The sequence below is a fragment of the Dryobates pubescens genome, chromosome 4 (genome assembly GCF_014839835.1).
Source record: "Dryobates pubescens isolate bDryPub1 chromosome 4, bDryPub1.pri, whole genome shotgun sequence".
Lineage (NCBI taxonomy): Eukaryota > Metazoa > Chordata > Aves > Piciformes > Picidae > Dryobates > Dryobates pubescens.
In genome coordinates this window covers 21,485,266-21,507,201 of record NC_071615.1, presented here as the reverse complement: position 1 = coordinate 21,507,201, position 21,936 = coordinate 21,485,266, and the positions used below count along the sequence as shown (strand labels likewise).

General features: G+C 45.3%; 1 protein-coding gene across 1 annotated transcript in view; it reads right to left on the bottom strand.

The window, feature by feature from the left end:
* Positions 1-778: 778 nt before the first annotated feature.
* The window catches only part of CPNE4 (copine 4), a 148,966-nt gene continuing 127,808 nt past the window's right edge, over positions 779-21,936 (bottom strand). The window contains exons 12-16 of the mRNA XM_054160928.1: positions 19,477-19,531; positions 13,326-13,377; positions 10,015-10,148; positions 6,422-6,658; positions 779-939 (exon numbers count right to left, since the gene is read on the bottom strand). Coding sequence (XP_054016903.1) covers positions 808-939; positions 6,422-6,658; positions 10,015-10,148; positions 13,326-13,377; positions 19,477-19,531 — 610 coding nt within the window. The 3' untranslated portion in view covers positions 779-807. The remainder of the gene's footprint in view (positions 940-6,421; positions 6,659-10,014; positions 10,149-13,325; positions 13,378-19,476; positions 19,532-21,936) is intronic.

The following is a 21,936-nucleotide window of genomic DNA, read 5'->3' as shown; positions in this document are numbered from 1 at the left end:
CCATCTAATCAACTAAACCATGGCACCAAGCACCCCATCCAGTCTCTTCCTAAACACCTCCAGAGATGGTGACTCCACCACCACCCAGGGCAGCCCATTCCAATGGCTCTTTCTGTGAAGAACTTCTTCCTAACATCCAGCCTAACCCTCCCCTGGCGCAGCTTGAGACTGTGTCCTCTTGTTCTGGTGCTGGGTGCCTGGGAGAAGAGACCAACCTTTCTCCTGCAGTATACTGAAAGTAGAAAGCAGGCAGCCTTGTGGCAGAGGGAGAAATAAAGACAACAAGTGCAAAACCGTGTCGTTTTTATTTTAAACATGCAAAATACAGTTCATGCATCTGCCACGTTGAGAAACCTCTCAGTGCTCAGCAGATTAAACCGAAGACATTTTGGCTATCGACTCTCAATAGATATTTCAAAATGCTTTACAGTGTAAAGATAAGAAATTTAGCAAAATTTCAACAAACCTGTATAAAAAACAGATACAGATAACTTTTTGTTTCAAGGCAACATGCTGTAAAGAGATCACTTTTTCTTTCTTATTTTTGTTTGGTGGTTTTTTTTTCTTGGATTTCCCCTCCCCCCCATAAAAATGTTTCAACAATACAACTGCTTAACAGATTTAAGCCTTTAGGCTACACATGCAAAATAAAAAATGAAAGGGGGGGGAAAAAAAAAAAAAAGGAAAGAAAAAAGGGTTATTTTAGTTAAAAATCACCAAAACGTGCTACTTCTGTCATTTCATTGTTAAGTACAGTAGTTGTGGGCAGGAGCTTTCTCTTGACTTTGTAAAAGAGTGCAGGCAGGTTCATGGAGCTAGTGTCCTGGAAGACTCGTACTCAGACATGCACTTTGGCTTTATCCCTTTGCCATTGTAATAGTCCACGACTTGGTTTGGAACTTCAGCCAAAACGCTTTTTGCCAGAGCAGCTGGGGATGCCTGCAGGAAATGGTAGAATCAGAGTTGTTAGGGTTGGAAGGGACCTCAAGGATCATCTAGTTACAACCTCCCTGCTATGGGCAGGGACACCTCACACTAGATCAGGTTGCCCAGAGCCACATCCAGCCTGGCCTTAAAAACCTCCAGGGATGAGGCTTCCACCACCTCCCTGGGCAACCTGTTACAGTCTCTCACCACCCTTATGGGGAAGAACTTCTTCCTAACATCCTATCTCAATCTACCCATTTCTATTTTTATTTCCATTCCCCCTAGTCCTATCACCCCCTGACACCCTAAAAAGTTCCTCCCCAGCTTTCTTATAGGCCCCCTTCAGATACTGGAAGGCCACAATTAGGTCTCCTCAGAGCCTTCTGTTCTCCAGACTCAACAGCCCCAACTCCCTCAGTCTGAGAGGAGCTCCAGCCCTTTAATCATCCTTGTGGCCCTTCTATGGACACGTTCCAGCACATCCAAATCCTTCCTGTAAAAGGAGCTCCAGAGCTGGATGCAGTAGTCCAGGTGGGGTCTCACCAGAGCAGAGTAGAGGGGAAGAATCACTTCCCTTGACAAGGGTTAACTTGTCTCTCTGCCAGCAGTGCCACAAGGCCAGAGGCATGGGTGCCTGGAGATCAAAGTGAGTCATGAAAAAACAAGGGAACAAACCTCCACACAAGCCATGCTATTGCTGGAAACTCATTGAGTCAGTCTGGGCTCATAACTGGCCAAAAGCACACCAAGACCCCAAGTGCTCTAACTTTTTTCTGGTCTTTTTTTACAGTATTTTAAATTCAGGGAAACCAGACACTGCAAACCTGGGGATTGGGAGCTTTCCTGCCTGGTGATTTGAGCCACTGGTACCTTACATACATTCCTGGTGGGAAAGCCCTCTTGCTTCTAGACCAGAGCAGCATTTGTGTGAGACCCAGTGGCTTGTGAGCTAGAGGCCAGCCCTGGGCTCTGCAGTGCTGTGTCAGGGCTACCTTGGCTGGGTTTCTAACACAGGTGGCACATTGAAGGTTTATCATTGCATGTTCTCCACTGGTTACCTGCTATGCTTGAAGAGCATCCTGGCAATAAACACCTCAAGATGAATGGCTCTCAGCTGATGACTGATACACAACAATCAGATCAGCCAGCACTAGGAAAATAATCCCCTGTGATGATAACTGGTGCATGTTACAAATTACTGTGGATTTGGTTCCATAGCTTCACCACACTTAATGTATAATTGCAATGCACAGTGCAAAACATTGCTCCTTGCAGTGGTGAAGAGCTGTGCTTTCCACCCTCAGCTGTCATGAGGGTGTTATTAAGTCACAATTGTTAGCCTTTGTGATTAAATACAATGCAGAGTGGAACACAATCCATGTGTGGCATCAGCTTTGTACACAGTAAATACCACACATCCTAAAGGCAGAGACTTCAGCTCTGTGAACTCAGACTGAGAGGTGATTTCAGCAGTTATGAGCCTCACTGTTCCACACTTCCATGTGAAGGACACACTGCTAGGGTGGTGAGAATTACAGAGAGAACTTCACATGGGTTCAGGGAAAATATTTTCCTTTTGTTCCATTCCCCTGCAGTGAGTTGCTGGTGTCACCCACTGCACAATGGGGCCTTTTTTTAAAGCAGAGATGGTTACCTTGATTTTAGCAAGCCTCTGCAACTACAGTGTTTGCCCAGAGTCACTACAATTGATGTTATCGTTTTCATAGGACATTCCTTAGAGAGTCATAAAGCTCTAATGCTTTGCTGAAGTACTTTTGACACACTGCATAATGCAGGAGATTAAACCTCTATAATAAAGCTTTCTCTCTGCCTCTGGTGTTGTAGCAGTGAAGTGTAGGGGTGGGTGTGAGGTTTTAGGCACCTGAGTAACAGTAATTTACCTGTGTTAAATGCCTGTATGGGTGCCTGCAGGATTTGAACCTTCTCTAAAGTCAAACTAGCAAAATAAAAGGGATTTTTAGGTTATTTTTACAATTTCCTTCACTCCCCTTTCAATTTTCTCACAGAGGCAGCTTTTGGACAGATTATTTTGGATCTCTTTGGATAGATCTGCAATTTCAAGTTCCACACTGACCTGAGAATTGAAGTAATGAAAAAATTATTGCTTGAGTTGACTCCAGATGAATTTTGGTTTAGTGTTCCAGCCAAAGAAAAAATAATTGCCCTCCTTCCATCAGTTGTAGAGGTGATGCAGATTTAGGATAAATAAAGACTTGATTTACCAGAAAGCAATCTATAAAATGTATACAACTTGATTTCTAGTCTTTTTCTAAAAAGATCCTTACATTTTCTTCTCTGTGTAATAGCTGAACAGCCTCAGTACCAAAAGTAGACACAGTGACAAAAGGGCTGTGATATTTAACTAAATTCATCTTTGTAATATGCTGCTATGTGTTAAAACTTGTGCCTGATGAGAGCTGATCTGACAGAAATCTCCCAAATGTGTAAATTCTGCATTTCTCTGTGGGAAAAGTAAGTCTGAATCTAAACATCTGTCTCCATTCAGCCCATATCCAGCTGCTGAGTTGCTCTTATCACCCACTAACACCTCCCCAGCAGCAAGGGGGATGTCAAGAAAAGGAGAAGACACCCAAGGGTTGAAATGAAAACAGATGTAATGAAACAGCCAAGCTAATGCCAATATGAAGTATACAGAGTTAGGCCAGTGACAGTGGTCACAATAAAGGGGAAGACAGTCCCCAGAAGCAGAATGATGAGCAAACTTCCCCAGGGATGGGGGGAAGCAGGAGAAGAAGCAGCATCCTTGGCAAGCGTCCCCCTTTATAGTGGTTGTGATCTCTGTGGTCTGGGATGCAGCTGCAGCCAGCTCGGGGCAGCTGCTGTGGCTGACTCCAAACTCCTAATAGCCTGCAGACCATGGCTGGCCTGGGAGCCTGTCCCAGCAAAACCAGGCCAACAGCAAGCTCATTTCTCCTATGAAAACTGATTCTACTGGGTGATGGAAATGGCATGCTCTCCTGTTTGTGCTGGGGATAAGTGAGCAAGGTAGCTGTGAATGTCACTTCATTCAGAGAGAGAGATTTTGTGAGCTATGACAATGAAGAAGACACTCAGCCAGCAGTGGATGTTGTTATGGGTACTGACATTTGTTGATATGCTGAAAGATCACAATAAACAGACCAAATACCAAGTTGCATAAGATACACTGACTTTTCTGCTATAGAAAAGACATTATATCTGTATTGTCTCTGCTACCGAGAGAAAGAGGGAGAAAAATATCCCAGTTTAACAAGAGCAATAAATGTTTGAGATTGCCCATGCTGGGAAAGGATGGCAAAGTGAACCTAAACCAGGTAAAAATAATACCTGACCCTCATGGCTCATGCTAGCAATTAAAACCACACATCAGCTCACTCACAAGTTAATACCAGAGGCACAATTTATTTCGTGCCCAGAACTGCAACTGTCAGCATTAGTCTAGTCAACCAGGGATGATTTCAACTTTGTCATAAAATGACAAACTGAAAATCACAAATGCAGCTGCCTTTGCCAGCTCCTTGCAGAAACAGGGTTTGGACTAATTGAAAGTGGATTTAGCACTGTAAGTTGTCTCTCTTGTATATGTTTGCAGTACACTACAGTGCAGCACTAGTCACTTGTGGTTATCTGCTGAAGGAGAATCACGAGCTATGAGCAGGTCCTGCTCATACTTTGTTCCAGCTGATGGGTGAGCAAGTGGCACTGGCAGCCACAGCTGAGTGCAAATATGCAGCCACTTGGCATGGTGTCAGATAAAGGTGTTTCAGAAGCAGCAAACCAGTCTGGAGAACCACTTAAATACAACAGAAGGAATGAGGGCAAGGGAGGGAGAGAAAGATGGAAAAACAGAGGGAAAGGGATGTGATCAGCATTGCAGAGGAACACAACAGCCATTCCGTATTTCCTCATGGAGGAAATAGGCCCTGGGAAACCTGGCTGTGTGGAAAAACTCCTTCTCCAGTGAATGCTGTCTCTACTCAGCTGCTGAAACAGTCCCTGGGACAGATGCTGCAGTGCAGGGCAAGTGACTGAGGAGAAAAGAACACAGCTAAGGCATTCTGTCAGATCCAGCAGTTTAATGCTGGTCTGTCCCTTGCTCTCCTACATCATGTCTTCTGCATCATGCTCAGTTCAGACAGGAGTGGCTGGCTGAGGACATAGGAAAACTCTTTCTAACACCACTTTCTTAGTTGTGTTTTGGTACAGAGTTTGGGAAAAGGGTTTGGAAACATATTGTGTGTGAATAGTCTTGGCTTTGAGATCTCAGGGACCTAGATTTCAATATGGGAAGAGCCTCCTGGGGAGCACCATGAGTACCAATTCACAGCCAATTCAGCTGCCCGTGGAAACGAAGGGATGGAAAACAGAATGCAGCAGTCCTCAGAGAACAGATCCAAAGAAAGTGGAAAAGAGACACCAGGAAAACCAAGTCAGGGAGGGCAACCAAACTGAAATCTGGGAGAAAGTGGAAGCAAGAAATGACACAAGAAGTACCTGGATTCTGCCCCACCTCTTCCTTGCTCACCCTTACCAGCTCACAATAATCCCACTATTAATCACTTCTCCTTTTTTTGCCCATTTCTGACACAATTATCCCACTACTAAACAATTCTCTTTTGCCAATTTCTGACACAATAATCGCACTATTAAACACTTCGCTTTTTTTTCACCATTTCTGACACAATTATCCCACTACTAAACACTTCTCTTTTGCCCATTTCTGACACAATTATCCCACTACTAAACACTTTTCTTTTGCCCATTTCTGACACAATAATCCCACTACTAAACACTTTTTTTCCCCCTTTTCTGACACAATAATCCCACTACTAAACACTTCTCTTTTTTTTCACCATTTCTGACACAATTATCCCACTACTAAACACTTCTTTTTTCCCCACCATTTCTGACACAATAATCCCACTACTAAACACTTCTTTTTCCCCCCCCATTTCTGACACAATAATCCCACTACTAAACACTTTTTCCCCCCATTTCTGACACAATAATCCCACTACTAAACACTTCTTTTTTCCCCCCCATTTCTGACACAATAATCCCACTACTAAACACTTTTTCCCCCCATTTCTGACACAATAATCCCACTACTAAACACTTCTTTTTTCCCCCCATTTCTGACACAATAATCCCACTACTAAACACTTTCCCCCCCCCATTTCTGACACAATAATCCCACTACTAAACACTTTTTACCCCCATTTCTGACACAATAATCCCACTACTAAACACTTTTTACCCCCATTTCTGACACAATAATCCCACTACTAAACAGGTCTCATTTTTTTGCCCATTTCTGACACAGTGGTGCCACTAACTACATGCTTCTCTGTTTTGCCCATTTCTGACACAATAAAGCACTTGGTGCCCGTTCAGCGTCAGGCCCACCCCAGGCACTGTTCACTGCGTCACCCTCGTGCCCCTTTCCGCGGAACAGAGGGAAAATTCGTCTTACGTGCTTGAAGTTCCTAAAGGGCACGAACTGGACGATGTCTCGAAGCACAGGCTCGCCCTTGGGAGACCTCAGGATCCCATCGTCGCCATCCAGCATCTGCATGTCGCTAAAATCGGCGTTGCCCACGCCGACGATGATGACGGACATGGGGAGGTGCGAGGCGTGGACGATGGCCTCCCTGGTGTCTGCCATGTCCGTGATGACGCCGTCCGTCAGGATCAGCAGGATGAAATATTGCTGAGAAATTGGAGGACAAGAAGGGAAGAATTCTATCATTAGTTCATCTTCCACCATTGCTTGATCTTTGCCAGCGCAAAACTGTTCTGGCAGCTCAGTCGTGGAGCGTACTGGTTGATAGGAGGCTGAACATGAGCCAGCAGTGTGCTCAGGTGGCCAAGAAGGCCGATGGCATCCTGGCCTGGATCAGGAACAGTGTGGCCAGCAGAAGCAGGGAGGTCATCCTGCCCCTGTACTCAGCACTGGTTAGGCCACACCTTGAGTCCTGTGTCCAGTTCTGGGCTCCTCAGTTTAGGAAAGATGTTGACTTGCTGGAACATGTCCAGAGAAGGGCAACAAAACTGGTGAGGGGTTTGGAGCACAGCCCTGTGAGGAGAGGGTGAGGGAGCTGGGGTGTCTTAGCATGGAGAGGAGGAGGCTCAGGGGAGACCTTATTACCCTCTACAACTACCTGAAGGGAGGTTGTAGCCAGGTGGGGGTTGGTCTCTTCTCCCAGGCAACCAGCACCAGAACAAGAGGACACAGTCTCAAGCTGCATCAAGGGAAGTTTAGGCTGGATGTTAGGAAGTTCTTCATAGAAAGAGAGATTGGCCATTGGAATGGGCTGCCCAGGGAGGTAGTGGAGTCACCACCACTGGAGGTAAGAGGAGACATGATGGGGTGCTTGGTGCCATGGTTTAGTTGATTAGATGGTGTTGAGTGAGAGGTTGGATTTGGTGATCTCAAAGATCTTTTCCAACCTGGTTAATTCTAATTCTAAATAGAGAAGAGCCTTCATAGAAACTAACCTCTTCAGCTACTGATTGCTCCTTGTCTGCAGTTTAGTTCAGGTAACTTCCAGGACCTAGAGGGGTGCACAGTGTAGAAAAGGGGGTTCCAGCTACTAGGTCTGGGACAGTCAGGGCTTTGGCTGGGAAATCTGCAATAGTCCTGAGACTCTCACTAGCCCTGTTCTCCACCTGCTGCACAATCACGTCTACTGACAGGTTCCCATTAGATTTTTCACCTTTAGGGCACTGGTAGGAGGGGAGTACTGAAGCATTGCAAGCCTGTAGCAGAGCTGTCAGAGAGGCTGTGACAGCACTTTTCAGAGGAGCTTTGCTAATAGGCAGGTGGGATGGGTGCAGCTCTCTGCAAACCAGAGGGTGACCCACTGCTGCCCATGAGAGAAGCACTGCATCATGCAGGTCTCGCTTTCTGAGGGAAAATGAGGTCCATGAGGAGTGCCTGGGGACATGCAGGGAGGAATAGTTCCATCTTCAAATGCTTCACACAGATCCCTGAGAAGAGGTTTTCTCATTCACTAAAGGAAAACAAGCAATTTTGTGCACTTGTCATTTCTTTCCCAAAAAATCCAAAGTCCACTGAACTGGGCTCATAGGCTGTGACCTGTCTTCACTTGGCAGAGGGGAAAAGCAACTCCCACTTGGATAAATCATTTGCCGGAGTTACTTAACAAATGTGCATGAATAGGAAAAATGAACATGTCTGTCACTCTGCAGGAGCAATACCAACAGCACACATTACTACAGTTCATGTGTGCACAGCTGCATAAACTCAAGAGTGCTCTGTGCACCACCTCCTGCCACACAACATGCAGAGGAAAAAACCTGTATCTTGAAGCCTAATGCTAGGCATTGTTTTGGTTTTCAAACAGAAAGAGGGGAAGCTTAGGTTTAGAAGAATGAAGCAACTTACCTATTATGACATACTAGTTCAGAGGCAGCACTGGGAACAATGAGCCACTGCAGGACTAGGGGGGGAATAGAAATTCAGAGGTACCAATTCCCCATTTCAGGATGGGGACCCTAAATACTATTGAGGTCTTGGAAACAGCATTGGACTGACAATCACAAATCCAGACTCACAAACAGAAAGGTTTGAGAACTCCTGCCTTAATAGGATTCAAGGAAAGGTTCAGCACAAGAAGAAAGCATAGTGATGAGAAGCACACCAACATCCAGCTCTACCCTGTTTCTATAGACAGGCTCTTTTCCTGCTGTGGGATAGGAGCTCTCTCTTACATCCTTTACTTGAACTGAGCCCTGCTCTGGTAAATGTTTCAGACCTACTTGCTCTCATATTCCCTCAGTCTGCCTTTTTTCCATTTTGTCTGGAATGCAGAAGAAAAAGAACTCCAATGCATTTCAAGGACGTATATTTGAAACACAATTGCTGCTGAAGCCTTTTATCCCAAGGAATCTGTCCTGGGGTTTGTATCAGATGCAGGCTCACAGACTTTTCTCCTCCTTTCTAAAAGGCACACAATGCTCTGTGTCAGTAATAGCAACCTGGAAACTGTAGCATTACAGTTTCCAAAGGAATTGTTGGAAAAGTGCCCTGGTGAACAAAGAGGGTTTAGTGCAGCCTCTGCAAGAGACTTGAAATGGGGTAGTCTGTGCAGGGAATCACTTGAACTCAACTCCTTCTATGGGCAACACCTGCTGGGTCTGGCCCCTCAATTTCTGTAACCTCACTGGTGCCATTTCTGTTCCTGCAGTGAAGAACTGGGTGTGTTGCAGTAAAACAGCTCTCAAAGCAGGAGAGTGAGTGTTGCAGCCACTGTTCTGAGGGCAGCTGCTGGATGTGTGCAGAGTGAATGATTCCTTAGCTGACCGATTCCTTAGCACGCTGAGTAGAACAAAACAATCACACTCCATGTGTGCCAAGAACAGCATCCTCACATTGCCACCCTTGGGTTGGAACGTGCTGCAGAAGCCACCTCCTTGACATGCTGGCACCTCTCATTGGGAAAAGATTTTAGCTTATATATGTGGTTGGATTTTACTGATTAAGGGACTGAAAACAAAGAGTATAAAAAACAGCCACTGTGAGCAATAGTCATTTGGGTTAGGGCTTTGCTAGGGACTTCTGCTTCTGTTAGTTCTCTACTTCTGGCTATGGCTTCAGTGTAGGGCTGCTGCTAGGGATATGCTTGGGACTTCTGTTAGCTGCTTTGTCTGTTAAGGGCCTCCGGGACTTCTTCTGTAAGTGGGACTCTGAGACTCTGTAATGCAAGGGATTCTATAATGCAGCAATAAAGGACTTTGGGAGGACTTCCGAGACTCTCTGCTCTCTGTATTTCTGGAATCTTGTGGGGTTTGTGCCTTCATTTGTCACCCAATGGCCCCCAAATTGGGGGAGAACGACAACTGAGCAGTAGAGGAAGAGTTTAAGGCTGGCCATTGTGGCTGCAAAGACTTGGTACACTGCTCCACCTGCCACAGACTCACCTGTGCAGGCAGTTGGTGCAGACTGAAGGCAGAACTCAGGCACGTGGAAAGGCCTTGTTTGGATGGCCTGCAAGAGAGCCACCGTAAGACAAGCAAAAAGCCCACCCAGCACTGTGCCCTTACCGAGGCCTCCTTGGTGTTGGTCTCTTCAGAGGCTGACTTGGCCACCTTCTGGATGATGGGAGCGATGTTGGTGGGCCCGTACAGCTGCAGCTTGGGCAGGCAGCTCTGGTAAGCCTCCACAACACCTTGTATGCCTGCCATGAAAAGCCACACCAAGGCACAGCACCAACATCAGGCATCTTTAAAGGCATATTCTTAATGTATGAAGTCAAAATACCAGAATTAGTAAGGACTGTCTCCAGCTGCCCTTCCCAGATGTTTTTAATGCCTGTTTTCCAGGTATTACTTTGCAATGCCATAGCTTCCACCCCTCTCAGGTCAAGGTCTAAGTGATGGCTTCCTGATGATCAGCTAAGATTCAAACAAAAAGCACACACAGAAATCCAAAACACTTCCATGTTTCTCTCTCCTCCTCTTCAGATCAGTATTTATTTCTGTCATGGGAGTTCCCAGCTAATTTGCCCTTTGTACTTACAACCTAGAGCTATCAAGGCATTCAAACATCTTTTCAAATACCTGACTCCCCCATGCTAAGAAAATGATTTTTCAGGGTGAATTTGTGTAATTGCTCACAGGTTGAATTTGACTATTGTGGCATAGGGCACACCCTACAGACTATGACCAAAAGCTGTGAAATCTTGAAAGAAACAGCAAGATGCTTTGCGGTCTACAGAAAAACAAGATTTAGTCAAGAAGGTTTGATGGGGAAGTAGCTATTTTCAGCTTTTTCATTTCATGATATATAGCCAGAGCAGGGAGAAGAGGCTTTCTGCTGACACAGTTGACAGATCACAGAATGGAAATTGGTGTTGCCAATGACTGGGAAGAAGGATTTCTTGAAGAGATGCATGTTAGCCTCCACAATCAGAACTCCCAGCTTACCAGATCTAAAGGATTAGAGGTCTAGAGTTGGAAAGAAAGTGACAGACTGAAGAGCTTTGTAAGGGATGCTGAAGAATGAAAGATCTTAAGCCACTTTCTGTTTGCACTCAGACTCAGCCATGTTTACAGTATGCAGAATGATCACTCACAAATGACAGGGAGTTGTAATTGCTTTGCAGTGATGCACCTGAGCCTCCTGTGAAACACTGCTGAAGAATGCAGTCTTCTCTCTCTAGATAGATGCAAAGGTATTTTTGCACTGCAGCGCTCACAGACAAAACAAGCTCCGGGTACAGCTGTGATTGGCTAAAAGGTAAAGCAATGTTACAAAATTCCCCTTGGCAATTCCAGTGCCTAAATTAAGTATTGCAAACCTGACCTTTTCTTAACTCCCCCTTTTAAACCTGGTAAGCATTTCTTTACATATACTTGCTGATATTGCATGAAGGCCTCGTGAATCTTGCCCAAGATAACAAGGAGATACACTGCAGTTCTTACTTATGCATTAAAATAGTACAAGCTGAGCCTTAGTCCCTGCTTTCCACACAGATTTAGTGTGCTTTGTGTCAGAGAGTGGCTTTAATCTGAGAAACATGTTCCAGAAATGTAATTTCCAGTTTGTTATCTCAGATTAGTATCTTTTAGAAATGTCTACTGTCCTTCCATAGCCCAATACAAGTGGAAATGCAAGTGGCTGGCTTTGGACTCCTTTGCTTTAGAGGGACCAACATTGTTATTTTGTGTTGCACCCAAAGGATGGACTGGATAGTAAGTGAGGGTTTGTCTCTCCAATGTCTGACTTGCTTCTGGCCCTGCACAGACCCAACAGCCTTTTCAGACAATACAGAGCAATGGCAGTGTGAGAAAAAATCAGCCTTGGACTCAAAAGAGGCAGAAAATGAGAGATTTAAACCCCACTCTTTGCATGGGCTGATAGAGTTTTGTTTTTTTCTGAGGCATACCAAAGGTCACAACTGTCCTGCATTTGGACCAGGACACAAAGTTGTGTTTGAACACTGCCTGCACAAATATGTGATCACTGAAGGCTGACACTGTTAACTGAGATGTTCTAAGCAGATTAGGCCCTGTGTAGATGCCAGTGTGTCTGTGTTCAGAAGCAGGTGAGCTGACACATTTTCAAATATGATGGTCCAGACAAAATTCTGAAGTCTGTTTTGCTTCCCCAGCTTATCCCCATACCCTCAGTGTGACTGAAATCTCAATTTCAAGCTGGCTCACAAGCTTACAGGGACTTCTAGAAGTATACATGTAAGTTCTGCTTCTTTGAACTCCTTAAAAGCAATGTAAAAAGCCTGTTGAACAAGTTAAGAAGCTGCAGAACTTAGGCCCAATTGTATTTCATACCTATGACCTGCAGAGGCTGGGCAGTGAAACAATCCAAGCGCATCAACAAAACAAGGATGCCCAACTGAACCAAAACCAAAGGTTTTGCATTGAAGCAGCATAAAGTCTAAATTCTTTTAATGTCTCTTTCCCTTGAATTGCTTGTCCTTTCTTCTTTTCCTCACTTTATTTCTTGGCATCCTAATTCTCATCCTGGATATATTCTGCCAACCATGGCTGAAAGCAAGTCATTAATGTGCCTGAGAAGGACTGAAAGGAGCAACAAGAAAATGTGAAGAGGAGGAGCAATTTGAAACCCCTATTTCAGTGTTTGGAGGGTAGCAGAAGAATAAGTGAGAATCACAACCTCTGGATTTAGACAGCAATGCTCATCTGACCAAGACTCTGAACTCAGTGCTAGTCAAGGGTTACTTGTTAGGACTTTTTAGAGATGATTGTCTTGACAAAATGCAGGAATGGTGGCAGGAGATTCTGGAAAGACAGCATCATCCCTGCAGACTTCACCTACAAATACAGGACATCCAGCCACATCTGCTACATGAATCTGGCCTCTGGCTGTCAAGGTCTAGTGATTGTTGCCAGAACACTGATATCCTACACAGCACTGACACAACCTCCTCCTGCACTTCATACTGCCTTCTACCACAGCAGTCCTCAGCCCTGACCCTGCTGTGTTGCCTTGCAGCTTGCTATACATCTGGCCAAAGAACTGTCTCTAAATCGAGGCGATCTTTTGATCACAGAGGTCTACAGCCCTACAGTGTTGATGTAGCTGAAGATCTGAGAAGAAGGAGTTGAGAAGACACGGCTCTAGTTTTCGGACATGGCAGTGATTTGCAATGCTGAATGTGCAACAGGCTGTGCTTCCAAAGGGAGCTGTTTTTCAGGGAATTAATGGAGCACTTCCTAAGGTTTCTAAAGCTAAGCCTGACAGCTTGGAGTCTGCCAGGTTTCAAAAATCCTCGCTGCTTGCTTTAAAAACCACTTTGAATAACACAATAAAAACGGCAAGCACATTTTGCACACAGCAAAAATACAGCAGTCTGTCCTAACATGAGTGTTACCTGCACATTCTGGGTTGTCTTCATTGAAATTGATTGCAAAATCATGAGATACCTGCAGATAAATGGAAAGAAGACTGGAGTCAGAAAAATTATTCCAAGAGGACTTAAGGTTAAACACCCTTTGCACTCCTTCTGTGTTAAACCAATGCTCTTTCAAGCTTTCAGCCACTAAGAGGGATTTGCAGTGCTGACTAACTCCCTCAGAAACACAGCAACCATACTGGAATCAACCTTGTCAATAACAAAAACAGCACAGAGAAGAACTACCCAAGTACATGAGAAATCCAGTGACTACAGTGTCAGCACTGGGCTGCCAATGCCAGGCAGAGAAGAGGGATCTGTTGCTGACGAGGAGCTCTCCCTAGCTCAGCATCTTGGATAGCAAGGGAGAGAAAGCAGGTTGTAATACAGCACTGAAAGCAGTGCAGTCCCTGTCTGAATCCTGCACTCACACTGTGAACAGTTCTTCATTTGAAGGCCAGGAGTGAACTAGGAAAATAATTTATTCTCCAAAGAGCTCAAGGAAGACACCTGGACCCATTGTGAAACATTAATGTAAGAGATCTGAGATGATTAAAGAGTTAGGTTAGGCTAGAGGGTGAATTAATAATGAAAAATCCTAAAGGCTCTTGTTTTCCCTCAAATGTAGTGAACCTCTCAGTCTCTCTCTTAACCTGTAATTAAGTCTGTAATACAGGGCTATTGTCTGAGAGAAATGGCTGTGAATACAGAGAAGCTGTAGAGTTTCTAATACAGCAATGTGTTGTATCTTCAGTGGGTTGTGAAAATCATACAAGACTTTTTGTGCACAAACAGGGTGAGGCAATGGCAATCTCTGCTTCCAGGCTTCCTCTGCCTGTCTGTCACTTAAAGACCTGTGTCTGCAGCACAAATCTGTTGGGACTAAACCTTTCTTCAGCTGCTGTTTTTTGGCTTTAAGGTTTGTTCTTGCCTGCATTTTTTCCCAGATTCCTTTTGTCTCCTTTCTTTGATCACTGAGGAGGTTTGATTCCTTTCAATCTCTTTAGCGCTGAAGGTCTCTAACTTCTCCTGTTTGTCATAAATTGCCTTGAATGAAGCCCAACTTTGTCTTGCAATGCACAATGCATAAATACATATTTTTTTTGTTCACAAAGAGTGGATATGGCTGAGAGCAAAGTGGCAATTTGCATGATTTAAAGTTGAACTCAGCTTTATCATCCCAGATACATCAGGGCATTATTACTGCTGACTTCAACTGCAAACATTTGAGACTTCACAGATCTCTGCAGGACCTCCAGAAGTGCCAGCAGTCCTGGTCACATGGAAAGCAATCTGTTTACTCCCTGTGCAATGGAACCTGGATTATTTACAGAAAGAGATTTATTGGTTGGATGCCGCTGCTTTATTTGCTAGTTCAGATGGCTCCACAGCATGGCATGGAAACTGGTCTGTGACTTACAGACCCACAGAGCAAACAGCTGAGCAAGAAAAGCTTCTGTAAAGTGCTTTAAGTTGGCTGATAACTGCCAAAGAGAGTGTCTCATAGAGAAGTCAAATTTCCCCATCACTCACCACAGTGATGCCTACCATTACTGTCTAAAGAGGCTAAACAAGCAGGACATGTACCATGATGGGGAAAGACTGACACAAAAACTCCCTGAGAACTTTGCTGCCACTTCAGCACAGCCAGGAGTCTGGAACGTGCACACTGAGCCTGCACAGAGGGTTTTATGTAGTCCACTCAGGCCATGGAAGCTCATGAAGAAAGTGCTTCCCTGTGTTCCTCTTAGAGCAGCCACAGAAGCAGGGCTGTCAGACACTCCAGAGCTGCTCCCAAGCCCTCCTGCGCGGCTGCTCTGTGTTTCGGCACACTTTGCCTACCCAGTATCTGCTAGCCTCATGACTAGCTGCAGGCCACAGGTAATCACAGCTGTCAGGAGCAGTTAGGTGGGTTCTCACTGCTTGATTTTGCTGTTCACCAACCTTTCTTCTTCCTTCAGGTTTTCTGTGTTGGCTGCACCTCAAGAGCAAGGATGGCGATGCATGCTTATTATGTATTGCAGGCCGACTCTTCCAGTGCTGTGCCTCCCCAGGGATTTCATTTCTTTAGCCAAATGTATTTGAAATTCTAGCTAAAGGAAGATGCTTTTCCAGAGCCACGAATGCAGTATTTTAGCCTCACATGCAAGCATGGGCTGGCTGCTTTTGTTGCTCTACCTCTTTCATGCTGTGCAAAGCATGTTGATGACAGAGGACCAAAAGCTGACCTACTAAATGGCATCGTTCTGATACTGAATGGTGCAGCCCCTATACACCCCCAGAACTGATAAGCTAATGGGATACAGGAGGCCAAAGTTTGAACACCTAAAATGCTGAAGACTGAGAAATCCTCAAGGGAAACATAACACTTGGCTGTTCAGGAGCAAGCATGTTTATGTAAATCTGCTGGGGGGCTTGTACAACAGGTCAGCATTAATGTCACGAAATGCTGGGGTGTGCCAAGCCATGCAAACAGAAGTGGCCTGCCTTACACCAGTGCCTGGCACAGAGAGCTGTGAGGAGCTGCACACCATGGTCTGTGGTAGGACTAAGCCTCACGGTAAGGATTCTCCTCACAGAACAGTGATTGTGCCTCATTGCTAGCTCCATCCTCAGCCCTCCTCCTCCCTCCTAAGATCAGTGCATAAAAGCAAAGGAGAGGGACATCTTGGGAGCACAAAGATGTGTGCTCAGTCTGGTGTCAGTTGGCTGCTGCACAAACACCACTAAAATTCTCTCACTAAGGACATTTACTGGCACTTGGTGAGGAACTAATCTTTTCCCTGAGTAGGACTCTGGGTAAGTTATTTAGCAGATACCATCATGGATGTAGGATTATTCAAACACAGCAACCCAGGGACTTCCTGCACAAGGAACACAGTAGTTATTGGGTAATTTTCTGAGGATACATCAGCTAAAGAAGGAGTCTTAAGATATTTCTGCTAAGGAAGAGACAGTGCTTCCACTGCCTGCATGGGCACAGTGCCTAGCACCTGCACACAGAGCAGCAGCTGTCCACCAACATGATGGTGCCCAAGAGACTCTGAAGGAGCCATTCCCACACTGCTACGTGCTTGTGACCTTGCAGAAAGGTCACCTTGATGTAGTGTAGCAGGTAACTAATTTCTCTCGTATTGGGATGTAATGAAGTTCATCCTCATAGGATGTCCCTTGTTAAACAGGTTTCTAATTAAGGCTGAAAGGAAAAGAGAATTCCCTAACTAATGAGAAATGTCAAGATTTCTTTGAAAAACAAGCCTCAAAACACAAAAGGAAAACCCTACCTTGGAATGCAGCAAAGAATAAAGCTCCACTAAATCATGAAGCAAATTGCTGGAAAGCTTTTGGACCACGCAAAGGCTTTTTATTTAAGTTGCCTTGAACCATTACTCTGTTTTGGCCTCTAAATTTTTTTTTAACCCCTTTTACTCTAACCAAACTTCCATTTCTTTTCATAAAAAGCTGCTTTGGCTCAGAAATCTTGTTTTTCATCCATTTAGCAAACACTGAATATGGATGCCTGAATTCTGAAAATCAATAATCCATTTCCCCCCCTCCCTCTACACTGTTGAATTCATTTAAATTAACCTCCCTGTCCCAGATAACTTCTGCTTTCCAGAAGCCTCTAAGGTGATGGTACTGGGACTCCGTGACAAATGCAGGCATATTTAGGAATGCTGTCTTACTAATTTAAATAGATCTTGTCAAAAATCCTTGAACAATAGAGGCACACAAGATAAATGCCAAGATGCACAATGTTGAGCACTTCTCTGTGAATAAATTGAACACTATTAAGCCACTGCCAGTCTGAAAATTAAATATGGAATGCCTGCCTATTTTGCAAAAGCCTAAGACACTGGCAAAGGTAGAGAACTATTGCTGAAGAGCTATTATTTTCAGAATGCTCATTAATCAAATAGTTTGGGAGTTGGACAGCCTATGTCTCTGGCGAGGCCCACACTGCAGACATTTCAGCTTGGCAAATCTTGGCCATTTATTTTCCTCTGTACTTGATTTTTCAGCATGCTGCCCAGTTTCCATGTCTAAACCCAGGTTGCATGGCTAAGGTGACAAATTCTCTTTTATTTTCCCCTAAATGTAGTACACATCCTTCTGCTCTGTCAGGTTTGCATTCATTTTTGCCCTGAAGCTCAAGGTAAGTGCAGGACTCAAGAATCACAGCTCTTTTGCTGCTGACCTTTCCAGCAAACTGGGCAGGGCAGGCCAGAGTTGTACAGGTGCTGCACTGTGTTTGTAACTGCAGTCAGGGTCTCTGCTGCAGTCAGGGTCTCTTCAGCAACTCTTCCCAGCATAAGCAGCAAGTGAAGCTTTCATTCAAATTGCAGAAATAACCAGAAATGTCTTAAAACAAACTGCAGAGGTTGTTGCTGGGGTCTAACAAAAGGGCCAGTGTGCTCGTGTGACCTGAGGCACCAATGCCACCAGATGATTATTTTGGCTCAGAAAGAGTCTTGTTCTGTGAGTCCTACCTTACTGCCATCAGCAGCAAACCAGTGAGAAGACTTCACGTGTCACTAACATCTTCCTTCAAGCAGTCCTCAGAAAGGAATGTCTCTTTGCAGCTGAAAGACTTGCAGGCTTCCCCCATGCAGTGATGGTCACCTTGCAGATGATGGAACACATAGGCCCTGCACACCATCAGGCTGGTACCCTGGTGTCGGGCAAAGGCAGCAGCACCTGGTGTTGCAGCACTGGCCGGTGCTGGGATGGAAGAGCAAGCTGGCTGTGATGTAGATCATCCAGCCCACACTGCTACACAGGCAGGAGAGGGGGGCACATGTCTGTGGCAAAGGGATGGACATCTGAGAAGCAGCTAGTGCATTTCACTGCTGTGTCTGGTGAGAGGCTGCTCATGGTTATTCTCTACAGCACTCCCCCTTACACAGCAGAGAAGGGTGTCAGCTGCTGCAGCTGGAGCAGACAGACAACAGACACAGATGTTCTGTGTGCATTCACCACCTTAAAATCTGTATCCAAGTTCTGAAAGCTGTCTCTGGTTTTGGAAGGCATTAACACTGCTGCTGCTTTTGAGGGGCAAAGCTCTGCAGACACCTTGTCAGGCACAGTCCTTTGTGTAAGTGTAGCTCAGAAGGCACTGCTTTAAGCCACGTGTGGACTTACCTGAGACACCCCTTTGCAAGGCATGTATCAGATTTGCTGTACATTACCACTGCTGCTGTTATGCAGGGATCAAACCTGCTGGCCATGAGGAACACACTGGAGTGTGGATCAGCAGGTGAAAAGCATGGACCAGTGTGTTCCATGCTTTTCATTTGCTGATCCAGACTTTATCATGTGGAGTGACACAGGACCCCTCTCTGCACAGAAGCTCTCCACTCCAGCCACAGCTCAGAGACACAACTCAGAGCAGGGATGATGTCTGCATGATCAGAAGTCCAATGCTGTTCTCCTTCAGGTAGTATCTGATTTATAGAATCCCCAGGTAGTGTTTGGTTACTTATTTGTGCAGAACTGTTCTTCTGTTCATGCTGCCTCTGCAGGTGCAACACAGGATTTGAACTCTTCGTGTTTCTTCCTAGGCTTTTCCCTGATGGATGCTCTTCCTCTCACTGTGCTGTCAGCACTCCAAGCCCTACAAGACCCTATGTTGATGCTCACGGTTGCACCATCACTGTGCTCACTCTCATTCTGTTTAGTTTCTATCCAACATGGATACACACTCTTGTATTCTCTTCCTGGTATTGACCATGTCCACTGTGGCACAGGGCACACCTCTTCTAAAGTCTTTATTTAAGGAAGATGTGCAACCTCTCCATCACAAAGCATGGACACTGGACCCCTCACTGAATCACATCTTCCCGAAGGGGTGCTGTCAAAGCAGGGCTTGCACAGCTTCAGAATAAGTTTGGCAAATGCTGGACAGCATCCATGAGCAAAGCTTTGTCAATATCATGATGTATTTGGGGTGTAACACAGCTTTTTTAAGCCTAGCCTTGATTTCTGATTTCAGTGAGGTATCAGTGGGTCAGCTGAAAGAAAGCAAGCAGTAGAGCTATTCCTCCTAGCCCGTGCCCTGCTCAGAACCATTTCTCCTGTAGTTTGTACCTCATAAACCAAGGAAATGAGAAAATGCAATTTATGCACCTACTTTGTATTCTGGGGGTATCCTTGCACCAAATCCAAAGGCTGGGAACATTTTGTCACTGGAAAAGAAGAAAAAAAAAATCAAAATAAGTTAAAATAAAATAAAAAGAAAGGAGAGTTCCCTCAGAGCATTTTGTTACAATAAACATCTACTCCTCTGTAAGCATCCATCAGAAATGCAAAGCAGCACAGCACACAGAAATGGCTTTAAGGTCAAGAGTATGGCATGACAAACTGCAAGGGTACCAGGTGAGAGGAGGAGGGGCATGTGCTGACCTCCGAGAGTGACACAGCAGATTTCTCAGGTGAACTCACAGTGTTTTGGGGAAGGTAAAACCATTTGGAGAGCACTACGGGACCAAGATCTGCTGCAGAGTAACAGCTCTGTATTACCCATGCTTTGTCCACAACCTGGCAGCAGCATGAGGCTGAGCTGTTCTAGCAGCCTGTAACAACATTGACTCCATCTAAATATGGAAGTGCTCTCCCCGCCCAGAACATGAGTGTAGGGAAAAGATCACTCTAATTAAAATCTTTTGCAAATTTGAGTTCTTATGGTTGTCCAGGTGCAAAAGAGACTTCCTAAAATATCCCAAAGGAGCAATTTCATGCCCCCAAGCCTGCAGGTTCTGTAAAGCTTTCTGTCTGCAGTTCCACTAAGACGTGAGTTGAATTAGGCACAGGCTGACTGATGACCTAGCAAATGCTGTGGCACGGTCCCTTTGCTTTCAAATACCCCAGTTCAATCTGTAGGGACAAAATTTCCCTGTTCAGAGAACCTGGAAGCCTCAAGGCTGTTAGTTCCCCTTCAGAAATGTAGTAATGTCTCACACAGTCCCAGTGCTGCCAAGCTGCTTCTTCCCAGATGGCAAAGTGGAAAACAACAAGCTGCAAGGGATGTCTGGGCCCTGAGTCAGCAGAGCCCTTGATCACACCCCTGAGGTTAGCAGTCACCCAAACACATGCCAGCTAAACACATCCTGAAGCTCAATGCCACCGGATTGCACTCCAGCGCTCAGATGAATCAGACCTCTCAGCAAGGCTCATCCTATTCTGCTCACAGGCTGTCAGGGCACTTGGAAAAGCTGAATTCCTACCACTGCTGCTGGCACTGTCAAAATTCCCAAGAGGCCAGCAGCTGCCATTTTCTTTGTGGCGTTCAAGACACTGCCACTCCAAGTATCAGCTGAAGAATTAGAATAGCATAGCATAGCATAGCATAGCATAGCATAGCATAGCATAGAATAGAATAGAACAGAACAGAACAGAATTAACCATGTTGGAAAAGACCTTTGAGATCATTGAGTCCAACCTATCATCCAACATTACCTAGTCAACTAAACCATGGCACCAAGCACCCCATCCAGTCTATTTCTAAACACCTCCCTAGGCAGCACATTCCAATGGCCAATCTCTCTTTCTGTGAAGAACTTCTTCCTAACATCCAGCCTAAACCTCCCCTGGTGCAGCTTGAGACTGTGTCCTCTTGTTCTGGTGCTGGTTGCTGGGAGAAGAGACCAACCCCCACCTGGCTACAACCTCCCTTCAAGTAGCTGTAGAAGGCAATAAGGTCTCCTCTGAGCCTCCTCTTCTCCAGGCTAAGCAACCCCAGCTCCCTCAGCCTCTCCTCATAGGGCTTGTACTCCAAACCCCTCACAAGCTTTAGCTGCCCTTGTCTGGACACGTTTCAGCAAGTCAGTATCTTTCCTAAAGTGAGGGGCCCAGAACTGGACTCAGTACTCAAGGTGTGGCCTAACCAGTGCTGAGTTGCTTCCTAGCCCTACTCAAGCAAGGTACCAGCAGCCAGCAGCCATTAAAGCTGTTAGGCTGCTCTGACACAGGCTGTGAAAGGCACCATGGTGTTTCTGACCCAGCTAAAGAGAAACAGAAGGAGTTGAAAGAAAGCAGAAATAAGCCCCAAGCTTGGAATAACCATGGGACAGAGAGATATTCCCCAGCTCCCTGGGAGGAAGGGTGGCTGCTGTGTGATGGTTTAGCTCTCACAGTTGCTGTTCCAGTGTGTGATGGTTTAGCACTCACAGTTTGCAGCTGTCACACAAATTTTGGGAGCACATACTCTAAATGCCATATGTGACACTGTGTGACAGTGGATCTTGGAAAGGATGATTAACATCATTTGCATGGTAATGAAGCATTTTTTTTTCAGGAGATGACAGAAATGAAGTAGCTGCTGACATTTTGATGCTAACCACCTGCTTGTTGCCTTCTCTTTGATTAAACTCTCCTGGACGTGGGGAAGCCCTTATCAATAGATGCAGAGAATTCAGTAATCAGTAATCAGTATCACTAAGGTTGGAAGAGACCTCAAAGATCATCGAGTCCAACCTGTCACCACAGACCTCATGACTAGAGTAGGGAGGACACTACCGCCCACTGCAGGCTTGAACTCACAACCTTCCCATTAAGGGTCTTATGTGCTACCAATTATGCTTTGGCTGTGCCC